Genomic DNA, 12,181 nt, shown 5'->3' with positions numbered 1-12,181 from the left:
GCAAGCTACACTCTTCTGTCCCACTGTCTTAAATCTTCCCATGGCCCAATTTACTGTCAGTTGGTTTCACTAACACTTCCCAGCTACTGGCATATCTCAGGTTACATGGATGGTGTTAAGGTCAGGAAGCCAAGGAGATAAATAGTTTGGTTTTCCACCTGCTACCCGTTGAGCAGTCTTCATGAAGCCTTTAGGAATATATCGTTTTGACTTCTCCATCTCATTGTTGGATGTGATTGGAATTAGCAAAGTGCCAGTGAGCGGGCAGATGTACCAAATTATTATGTTAGCCTTATTTATTTTTCTTGGAAAGTAGAAGTTTGTTCAGAAGAAGCTGAACAAACTTTCAAATAGCCAAAGGTTCACTGAACTTCATCAGTAACTATCAAACCTTTATTCTGGGTTCGAATGTATTGTTTTTCCACTGTTAAGTTTTTTGAGAAAGACAAAAAAACTTAAAAGTATTTCCTGGATGTATTATATTTTAATATAATATTTTATATTAATCAAACATTTAAAATGTCACGTTTTCTCTTCGTGCCCGGGGAGCGGCGGGGCGGGACCTGGGGGGCTGCGGCCGGGGGAGACGCCCCCGACCCGCCCCCAGCCTCGGCCCCGGCCCCGGCCCCGGTCAGGCTCGGCCCCGGCCCCGGCCCCGGCCCCGGCCCAGGGCAGGCTCGGCCCTGTCCCGGTCCCCGCCCCGTTCCCGCCGCGGCCACGGTCAGGCTCGGCCCCGGCCCCGGCCCCGGCCCCGGCCCAGGGCAGGCTCGGCCCTGTCCCGGTCCCCGCCCCGTTCCCGCCCCGGCCCCGGTCAGGCTCGGCCCCGGGGCGGGGGCGGCCGCGGAGCCAATGGGCGGCCGTGACATGGCGGGAGCCGCGGGCGGGGCGGGCCCGCTCGGGGCAGAGGTGTCTCATCCCGCTGCCCATCCCGCTTCTCCCTCCCGGTGGCGGCGGTCGCAGGCATGGAGCCCTCGCAGGTTACCATTATCGGCAGGTAAAGCTCTCGTCCCCCGCAGGCGGGGACAGCGCCGCCGGGAGGAGGTTCCGGCGCGGCGCCTGTAGGACGGATGCCCGCGGCGTGCGAAGGGGCTCGGGCGCCTCTCCCGGCTCGGTCCGGCCTGCGGGCAGGGGGTTCGGGGACTCAGTGCTGGGTACGGCCCTGCCGCAGCTGCCCCCAGTGCTGCGGCTGCCGGATGTGACAGCAGGGCAGGCGGTGGGTTCTCCCCAGCCGCGGGGGCGAGCTGCTGCTGGATCTCGGGACGTGGTGGGATGCACCTGCTTGCCTCTACTTAGAGTGCCTTTGTTTAAGCCCCTGACAGCTCTGTGCTACTGTAAAAAAACAACAAACAAACATCTTTACCGAAGTCGCCCTTTACGTCTGAAGGACTGCTGTCCCTTTTCATTGCAATGCCTTTTGTGTGTCTAAGTGCAAGAGGAGCGGAGAAATCCAAGCACAGCTTAACGTCCTGTTAGTCAGCTATGTCAGGAAACTCCTAAGTTGGTCTTAAACACTCCTGAATCAATATTGACTTGCCACAAAAGTCAGCAGTATTTCTGGCTTGTATGGGAAGGCATTGTTTCATCCTCTCATTGAGCTGAACCTAAAGTTCTTTACTTGAACAAGAGTCAGGAGGGGAGAGAGAATAGGTGCGGGATAGTAACAATGCCCTGTGCACCACTGTACCTTGGTGCTACAAGTGTGGGCTGGAGCCAGCTTTATCAGCAAGACCACTCGAAGCCTCAGGATGGGAGTTTGGGTGCTGCTGTGTGACACTGACCAAACTGGCTCCTGCTGCTGGTACTCAGGGAAATTTTGTTCACTGTAGGTGTACCTGAAGGGTCAGGAGAATTGGGCTCTTGCCTGCTGTGGCTCCTGTGGCACTACTGCAGGTTTTGGTAGCACCTGTGGAAGTTGTGTGAGCAGATTTGGTTATTAATACTTTACCTATCACTGAGCCCAAAATGACAGCGCCTAAAGTGTCAGAAAGCACTGTCTTGGGGTGAAATATGCCAGCATCAGGTTGTGATGATGCTGTCATGCACAATGCAGTAACGGTGCAGGCCTGATACCTACCATTGACTTACTTTGTGTGCTCTGCGGTTCAAAACAAAAAACCCACAATCTTAGAAACCTGTATTAAGGAATTTTTTTTGTATTTTAAGGAAATTTAATTTAAAAGTGCAATTTAGAAAGGTTCTGCTACTTTGTAAAGATACTGGTAGCTCAGATATGCTTATGTCAAGTTGAAGTGATTCACATGCTTTTATTTTATAAATACTCATTAGCCAGGAGGCTGCAGTAGCTCACAAACCTTGACCATGCCTATTCTGTAAGTTTGTTCTGTTGCTTGCCTCAGAATTGATGAACTCTGGGCTTACTGCAAAGAAGTTGTTTATTTTTACCTTTAAATGGTAGGTTTTGAGAGAGACCTCACTGTCTGCTTAACAGCAGTAAATGCAAAACTTCACTTTTTTTGTCCAAGTTATTTCCACTGATTCCTGCTATTTTTTGAAACTTCCCGTTTTAATCCTTTTTAAAAAGATCTAGTTAAACGAAAGGCTGAGCATGTTTCCTGTTTTTTCTTCCTTGTTTTTTCATCTGCCCTATTACTTTACTTCTGACTTTTGCTCCCCTTTTAATGTTTTATTGATGCCCTAATGGCCTTGAATTTTTCAGTTGCCAGACATCACTAAAGTTTAATGCTGCAAATACAGTGATCTTGGAAGTGAGAGGAAATGCATGTAATTATCAAAACCCCCACAGTAAAAATCATGGATCTTGAGTTCTGATCTTGTCTCTGTTATGGATTTTTTTTCCGAAGTTTTTGTGATTTCAGGTTACTTAAGCTTGTGACACTGTGCCTTGGTGCTTCCATTTGAAAAGACTGCCTGCTACACATCTAATGAAGTTAGAACCTGCATCTCTTTAAGAGAGACAATAAAATTGTCAGTTACTACAGATTTCCTCCATGTGTTGCTCAGTAATATGATTCACCAAAAGATGTAGGCAGACTGTTCCTATATGTATCCAACGTGATAAAGTGCTTAATCTAAAAATAAAGGTATTTCTAGAAGTGGCTAGGTGGAAAAATGGTATCAAAAGTATGCTCAGTTAAGATTTCTTTTGTTTTCCCTTTTCATGTGCTTGGGCTACTTTCTGAATTGCTGAGGACCTGTGACTTCAGTAGCTGGGCCTTGGGTTTTCTGATCACCTCTGAAGCAGGGTCTTGCACTCTGGGATCAGTGGACTGCTGCCTGTCTTCAGTCTAGGAGCCAAACAGATCTTTTAATTAATTTATTTATTTAAAATCTCTTAAAAATAAATGCATTAACCAAGTCCAGATTGAGATTGTGGCTGACAAAACTGTTGGTGATTGAGTCCACTATCCCAAAGTAGTGCTTCCTCCTATTTGAATTCTGCTCTCCTTTTTCTGTTCTGTTTTGGGTTTTTTCTTCCCTGTTATTTTCATTCCAGCTTTCAGAGAACCTGTTATACACAGCCAGCAAAGAGTATTTCTGTGTTAGAGGGATTATTTCTCATCAGTATGTAACTGATCTTTTTATCAAATATCAGAGAGTCCAAGCTCTGGTTTGGTTTTTGCAATGCTTTCAAGATCTCTTTCCCCCTATTAAATGCTGGTTTATTAATTGGCTGATATATTTTTTTTTCAGTGGACTCATTGGTCGCAGCTGGGCCATGGTGTTTGCTGCTGGAGGCCTCAGAGTGAAACTTTATGATATTGCACAAGAGCAGCTAACAACTGCACTGGAAAATATTCGGTGGGTAACCTGACTTGAAATAACTGGAGTTGGAATAAAACTGTGGGATTTTTGTAATTATGAGTGAAAAGCCATATCTTATTATTTCAGGGAGCATCGATTTTAGGCTTTGAAGAAAGCTTTAACTTAGAAGCACAGGTTAAGATCAGAAGATCTGTACTTCCAAGTGTAACTGACATTTCTGAAGAGAAATTTAATTTTTAAGTTATTCAAGATCTTACATTTAAATTCAATTTTTTAAAATAATGCTTACCACCATTAGGTTATTTATAGACTAGGTTTAAAATATATGAATGTAAGAGTTTTTCCACAGAAAGGCAACAAAGTTTTTTCACAGAAAAGCAACACTTTTCAAAGTGGAGTAGGTTAAATTGGACTGTTGAGAAGCCCTGCTACAATTATTAGCATTTTATACCTAGTTTTTAAACTCTTAAACTGGTGTTTTTGAGTCCTAGAAGAATAGGTTGCTAGTGTCATTGGTCAGATATAGTTGAAGCAGGAAGCATCTTTAGGAGGAGTGCCAGTGTGAGGGTGTGAACCTGATGTCACTCCCACCTGTTGAGTCCAGGGGACCTCCAGCCCTCTTCTGTTGCCCATGGCACTGTGGCTAAAGCCTTGTGCTTTTGGTACTGCTAGAGCTACAAGTTCAAGTCTTGCCTGTCTGGCTCCTCCCCCAACCTTCAATGCCAACAAGTTAATTATCTATTCAGTCACTCTTAACTGGATTTCTTCCAAGTATTTCTCTAACCTTCCCTTGAACTGATATAAATCCTTCTGTGGCCTCCTTACCAAAGGACTTTGTGTTCTGCAGATTTACTGCTCATTGTGTGAAGAGCTGTTCCCTTGTGTTTGTTTTGAACCTGGCTCCTAAATTACTCTAATTGACCCCTAGTTCTTGTGTTAGAAGGAACATGTCTGCTTGGTCCTATGCACCCTCTTCTTGCTGGGCCTGAAAATACAGCTTTTATCTGCCTGTGAGTGAGGGTGAAAGTACATTTATAAAGTGGTTCTGTGCACAACCTTATGTTGCTGTATTGGCATTTAATGCTGGACTTCAGATGACTTCACAATTAGCACCGACCTAAATGCATCAGCTCTCCCTTCATGATGCCTTGGACTGCATGATGTCAGCTTGTGTGTCGGCTCTATGGGGTGTAAGGTGCACCTGAAAAAAAATTGTGGTGTGCTGCATCCTAATTGCTTTCTGTAACAAGCCTTAAAGCAAACAGGAGTGACTTCAGGAACTTGTAGATCAGTTCAGTTGTTAGAGTTCAGAAGTTAAACTGTATGTGATGTCTATTGAGATCTGCTAAAAAAGGCTTGATAACAGAAGAGTGGGAAAATCTATCCCCCTTTTTTTTTTCTTTCCAGGTAGATGTTAGACCAAGCATCTCTGTTGCATCACATAGATGACACAAACTTTTGGGTTTTTTCAGAGTTGCTGTCATAGTTGTAGCCACAATGAGACTGGATTATTAGGTGGCAGCTTTGTGGTGTTCATTACTAAAGCCCCATATTTTTTCTTATAGCAGCATGAGGATGTTAGCCTTCCAAGGTTTTCAGCTTGGAAACATGAGGCATAGAGTGTCATGTGTAATAGGATATAGTGCTGTTTAAGTGGGTCTGTACTGTTGTGTGCCTGTGTGTGTTCTCCTGCAGGAGTTCACAGAATCACAAAATGGATAGTGTTGGAAGGGAGTACTGAAGGTCATCTAGTCCTACCTCCCTGCTCAAGCAGGGTTTTCTAAAGCTCCTTGTATCCAGACAGCTTTTGAATGGCTCCTGGAAAGAGACCCTACGATCTTTCAGAGCAAGCTGTTCCAGTGTTTAGTTAACCTAACAGTAAAGAAGCTCTTCCTCTCGTTCAGGTGTAACTTGCTGTATTCCAATTTCTGCCTGTTGTCTCTTGTCCTATTGCTTGGCACCACTGAGAAGAGCCTGAATCCATTTCTTGACATCCTCCTTTAAGATGCTTATAGACATTGTTGGGGTTCCCTGTGTTGTCTCTTCTCAAGGTTGAACAGGCCCAACTCCATCAGCCTTTCCTTGTGGGAGAGATGCTCTGGCACCATAATCATCCTCATAACCCTCTGCTGGACCCCCTCCTGGAGCTCTGTGTCTTTCTTGTACTGGGGAGCCCAGAACTGGATGCAGCACTCCAGATGTGCCTCATCAGGGCAGAGGAGACATCCAGAGCAGGATGTCCTCCATTGACCTGCTAGCACTCCTCTTCCTAATGCATCCCAGGATCCCACTGGCTCTCTTTGCCACGAGGACACTGCTGGCTCATGGACAGCTTGGTGTCCACCAGGACCCCCAGGTCCTTCTCCACAGAGCTGCTTTCCAGCAGGTCACCCCCAGCCTGTGCTGGTGCCTGGGGTTATTCCTCCCCAGGTGTAGAACTCTGCATTTGCCTTTGTTGAATTCCAGACGGTTCCTCTCTGCCCTTCTCTCCAACCTGTCAAAGTCCTTCTGAAGGACTGCACAGACATTTGGGGCCACTCCTCCCAGTTCAGTGTCATTGGTGAACTTGCTGAGGAGGCACCTGCCCCTTCATCCAAGTCATTGATAGGTTCAAGGCAAGTTCAGTTGAGTTCAAGGCAGGTTTTGCCTCTTACATAAGATGATCTTAACTTATAATTAACTTGTGTATTTTGGCTACTGTAACACCAGTTAAAAAGCCTAGTTTCAGGAAAACAGTTTTCGTGACAAGAATACAAAGCTACACAGTTTCTTCAACCACTGCTTTAATGATTGATCATATCTTGATAGATACAAACTTCTTTGCACTCATTTCATAGCACACAACCTGCAGTAAATCACAGTGATTTACTGATGTGGTACTTCTGTAAGAGCTGGAGCTTGAGCAGGTCATGCATGCTAACAGGAGAGCAGCAAGGGGATGTCTGTCTGATAGAGCCAGCTGGTGACTGGTTCTCTGAAACTGATGTAATTTGCTTTCCTTTTTCCCTCCAAGTAGCAAATAGCTTTAGGGAAGTTTTTAGGCTTAGGGGTTTTGTGGTTTATTTTGTTTTAGTATTGGAACATATTTATTCCACTCTGGTCTGCAGTCCACAAACTTTTAGAGTATGGAGGTATGACTTACTGGGGAGAAACTAAAGTGTGCAGATGACTATTTGTAGTTTCCCTTTTCCAAATAAAATGGGGTTTGAGTAGTAAGCAACACTCACTTTACTTCTAAAAGGAGATGTTACTTCTGTGAGGGCAGAAGTGGTACTTAATTATTTTATGTTGTTGCCTTTTAGTCCATTAACCCAGAAGTCATTGCCTTTTATATAAATTCAGAACATCTCAGTGTCTGCTCTAATGGAACAACCTTTTGTTCTGATGAAGAAACAAACTAATGAACACCCTTATACCACACAGGACCTACTGAATGCATGCTCTAGTAGCCTGCCTTGGGAAATGTAATTTTTCATATCCAGCGTGCTTTTTTTCTGCATCGGTGTGATTCTGGTTTGAATGTAAGGTTGCTAAATTTTGAAATAATCAGAATTAGAAAAACAAGTGTGCTATTCCTGAAAGTAGTCCTAAAAGATAGGATGCAGAAATGCTTTAGTGCATGCCCCTCTGCAAAAAATAAATTTATGGTTCTTGAAATACATAAACTTTTCTAAGTAGTTACTGTGCTATTGTTTTAAACATAATTATTCTGCTGATAAAGACTGATTAATTACCAGGCTTGCTGGCTTAGTCTTCCAGTCTGTCTTATGGACTGCTTTGTTGTATTGGTACTGTATATATATCAAGGGCAAAATGCAGCTTGGCTTAGGTCTTCTTTGATAGTTTTATCTATCTCCTTTAAGGAGAGAATCATCTTCTAAATAGATGATTCTTTTCAGAACACAGTTTGATATTGAGTGCCTGATGCTGGCGCATCGAGCTTGTGCTAAATTGTAAGCTTGATTCTACCTTCTGATTTTATCTCTGCCCACTCACCATTGGCAAAAGTGCAATTAACTAGCTAGGCAAAACTGCTTCACTTGCAGAACTAACTAGAGAACATATTGATAGGCTTTGGAAGGGGATAGAGTCCTTCTTAAAAAGGTTCTGTCTGACTGTTCTGTCTGACTGAGATGAAATACCTCCAAAAGGACATGTTGTTTTTTCACCTCATTCCTGTGTGGTAGCCAGTGCCCATGGCAACTGGAACAAATTATTTCAGTAAGGGTGATTTGTGTAATGACTAAAGTTGTGTTTTGAGAACAGTTACGGTGCTCACATTTGCCTGGTATGCAGAGTAACAGGTTGTCCAAGGAGTCAGTAAAATCTCCTTTCCTGAAAGCTTTCAAGCTTGGCTACGCAAAACCTACTTGGTGTGTTCTGTTTCGGGCTAAAGATGAGTGATGTTTTGGTTTGTTCTCACCATGCCAACTACCCTCTCATTTATCAGACACCACTGACTGCTGAATAGTTCTAGTCTCTGGACAACAGCAGCTGGCTGAACTTGTGAAGAACAGGGCTGGTGTTTTCTTCTCTTCCTTCCCTACTTGTTAGTGTGAGCAGTGTGGTTGTGATTAAGCAGCCTTATTTCTAGTAAGTATTTGCTGGTTGCAACCATGTGTGCTGAATACAAGTGCCCAGTAGTGGCTGTGGATAAAGGTGAAGCAAGTGGGATGTGAACAAGATGAGTTAAGTGTTAGCATTGCTTTCAGGGTCCTTCTGTAAAGACTTTTAGAGTAGGGTTTGTAAGCAGAAGCATTTTATGTGATTGGGAGTGTTCCTGTAGATTGGATGCCTTATCCTGAAGCAAATATTAGCCCAGTTCCCAGAATAGTGCTGACATGGGCAGACAGGTACAACAGTAAAACTCTGGAGGTAGATGAAGCATAAGCTCAGAAAGGAAATAGTATTTTCTTATTGATGTGAATTCTTCATTCTTCAAAGACCTTACAGGTGAAACTCTGCGCTGCACATACAATCCAGCTGCAGAGTGAAGCTGTGGATATGGCTGCAGTGATCGCAGTCTAAGGTCATCCTAGGGACCAAAATTTTACCCCCAAAAATTTTAGGCTGTCTTCATTACAAAGTCATCCAGTAGAGGTCAGTGGTGCACTGCTCTATGTACAAACCTTTGTGTCTTATGAATGGTAAGTATCAGGGAACACTGGTTTCCCACAGTTCTGCAGCAATCTAATACCACATGGGAATATAATGGTGGTTTAATGCTTGAAAGACTAAAATTTGTTTGTGGAACAAAGCAACCAGAATGGCTACAAGTAGATTGACAAAGGGTGCAAAAAATTTCCCAGGAGGGAAGGCCAAAACTGAAGTAATGCATATATTTCCTACTCCATGTTTTAACTGACTTAAATGCATGGCTAACATGAAGATTGGTTATGTTAATAGGAATGCTCTTTGTTTAGGAATTAAAAAAATCAGTCCAGCCTCAAATTCCAAAGATGAAGGTGGTAGTTTTGAAGGTTAACTTAGAAATTATATTCTGAGTGCACAGTGTATTGTTAGTGATTTGTGACAGAAAAGCAGAAATGCAGAATGGTTATCACTGGCACAGAAGGGAAGATATGAAAGAGGAGATGGGTGCTGCAAGGGGAAGAAAAATAGAAGCTGGATCACTTAGTCTATGACTCCAGCTTTTTTGAATCCCTTAGTCACCAGTCATGTACTGTAATTTTTGAGAACCTAGGAGAATAAGACAAATGTAGTATTGCAATGAAAGTGAACAAGAACTTCACCCTCTTCTTCAAAGAAGGAAGTAATTCTAGTAGGATCTCCTAAAATGTAACTTTTGTTTTGTATGTGTTTTACTGGGCAAAAGCACCTGGGAAACGAAGTTCTAATGAATGGATAGTAAAGACCTTTTGAATTATTCATCTTGCCTCACAAGGTGTGAGGGAGCCAGAAGTTTGGATTCTGTAGCTTAGGGCACCTGTTTCTTTTCAGATGAAGCACTGGCACCTTTAGTGCTAGAAGCCTTAAGTATTGGATGAAGTTTCTGTCCAGCATGCTGTACATTCCCTGTGACCTAGGGAAAGGGAGCTGAAGATCCCTGTTTCCTATTCTTTGCCATAAATTGCTTAAGAAGTAGAAGTCTGTGCTTTTCAGCCATCTATTTGCCATGTCCTTAATTAAGTTGGTAGGAAGAATAAAGGATTTTTTCTTTTTCCTGCTGCTATTCATTAGGTCAATTTCCTCACGTATTCATGAGGATGAGCAGTTTTTGCTGAATAATAACCAACAGCTTAGAGGAGTTCTGTCTTGAAACTGATGAAAACTGAACCGATTTAACCATGATAAAGACTACATCAAGGAGCTTTAGGTTGATTGTGATCAGACAGATTATTACCACCTAATTTCTGTGGCCATTGTTCCTCTAAGCAGTTTATAATGGTTTTGAAAAATGGCTTACTTGTTCTGGATGTTTGAGGGCTTCAAACTATAGAGACCTTTTCTGAAGAAGTGGCATGTCCAGTCCCAGCCAGGGTGTGTACTTGAGCATTCATTTCAAGTTTAGTAACTATTTAAAATTTTCAACACTTGTTCTGTAGTCATTAAAAAAACATCAAAATGTAGGTGTGGTTTTTATGAAGGACTCTTGCCTGTATTGAATATATTTATTTATTTCTATACTAGTAAAGAGATTTTCCTACAGTGAGGCTTTGTAGCAAAAGAGCTGTTTGTAAAACGAGATGAAGTTTATAAAAGGGACCTTGCTTGCCATTAAACATGAGCCAAAAAAACCTCTTGCTGATTGTGCACCAGTTAAAACAAATTTGAAGTGGTGACCATCTGACATCTAGGTGTAGATCTTGGAGCTGTCTGTGCTTGAAGAGAAGAAAAACCTTTGATAAGATGGGGGAGGAAGGAGAAATTATTGCAATGAACCTTTATATTTTTGAATAGAGATGTGAGCAGTGGCATAACAAATAGTGTAGAACATGGTTTGTTAAGAAGGTTTTTTAAAAAATTGATGGTGGCTGAACAATGATAACGTGTTTAAATGTGTCTGTGTTGTTTCTGTCAGCAAACAAATGAAAGAGATGGAGAAGTCGGGAGTCCTGAAAGGAGCTTTGAGTGCGGAGCAGCAGTTGGCTCTCATTAGTGTTTGTACAGACCTGAAGGCAGCAGTAGAGGGTGCTACTTTCATTCAGGTAAGCAAAGATTTGCTAGCTCATGGCAAATGGTTCAGAAAGGTGATTAAAAGCTGTGCTACACAGTAGGTGGGCACTGGAGAGTTCAACAGCATGACCCCATAAGAATATAATCATGCTTGTTAAAGTTCTTTCTAGCCTGATGGTATTCTGGTGTGGGAGATCATGCCTCTTTGCAGAATTTCTAGCACTAGAGTCTTTGCAAGTTTATTCTGAGTTATGGGGGGAGAGGCTGGCAGCTAAGCTGGGAGGGAATCGGTGACCTCCATGTATAATAATGACTGTACCTGTTAAAAACATGAATGTAAGGTGAAGGTTGGCAGGACATATTTGGGGGACAGATTGTCATTTAGGGAATGCCACACATTCTAGAGCTGGGTCTGGAATGTAATTTTCCTCTCCATGTACCTAGTGAAGGCAGGGAGTATGACATATGGGATGACTCTTCTGACTGTGAGAGAGTGCTGTAACCAAACACAGCTATCCCAGAATGCTAGAGTATTAAAACCAGGGTTGATACATAGGTTTGAAATCTGTCCTGCTTAGTAAAAGTGGAATGGAGAACAAGCTGAGCTGCTAGGACAGCCAGTTTATGGCTGCTTAATTGTTAATATGCTCACTGGATTGGACATAGTGCAGAGAATAGGCTAATCTGGGATCATTTCTGGGATAAAGTATGAATGTGTTTTCATTAGGATCGGCATCTTCTACCCTAAATGGCTTCCCAGTATTATTCCAGTGTTGGACCCTTAGCTGTCTCTACATGGATTTGTGCTGCACTCTCGTTTACAGCTTACACTGTTTCAGGCTGTAAATTCCCAGTCTGATCAGCTGCAACATAACCCTAATAACAAACTGAACTGAAAAGAGCAAAGACTTCCAGACCTTTATTCCTCCCAATTTGATGAAGTGAGGAGGAGAGAATGGGAGGCATGGCAAAGCCTCATGCAGAAGTCAAGCTGTGAATGTACTCTAGCTTTTTACAGTGGTACACTGCTTTGTGTTCACTCCTTTTCTTCATAGCATGAAACTATATATTCACCCCTTACTCTTAAGAGTATCTTGCTCTTTCGTCACTAGCGAGCTCGAAACTTGTTAGTTTGCAGTATTGTGTTCATGCATGTATTGCCTATTTGTACTGAATTTAATTTGCAAATTTATAGTCCAATCACTCAGTCTTGTAAACAACTTCTGCAAATGCTTGTGCTTGTAATAATGATGGCCAACTTAAATTTCATGAGCTAACTTACAGGTCATTTATGAATGGA

At 42.8% G+C, this 12,181-nt stretch overlaps 1 protein-coding gene across 1 annotated transcript in view; it reads left to right on the top strand.

Annotated features, from left to right (window-relative positions):
* Positions 1 to 880: 880 nt before the first annotated feature.
* The window catches only part of CRYL1 (crystallin lambda 1), a 50,992-nt gene continuing 39,691 nt past the window's right edge, over positions 881 to 12,181 (top strand). Inside the window, exons 1-3 of the mRNA XM_063149006.1 lie at positions 881 to 994; positions 3,673 to 3,780; positions 10,787 to 10,913. Coding sequence (XP_063005076.1) covers positions 963 to 994; positions 3,673 to 3,780; positions 10,787 to 10,913 — 267 coding nt within the window. The 5' untranslated portion in view covers positions 881 to 962. The remainder of the gene's footprint in view (positions 995 to 3,672; positions 3,781 to 10,786; positions 10,914 to 12,181) is intronic.

This window comes from Melospiza melodia, chromosome 2 (genome assembly GCF_035770615.1).
Source record: "Melospiza melodia melodia isolate bMelMel2 chromosome 2, bMelMel2.pri, whole genome shotgun sequence".
NCBI classification, from domain to species: domain Eukaryota; kingdom Metazoa; phylum Chordata; class Aves; order Passeriformes; family Passerellidae; genus Melospiza; species Melospiza melodia.
This window is presented reverse-complemented; position numbering and strand designations above follow the sequence as displayed.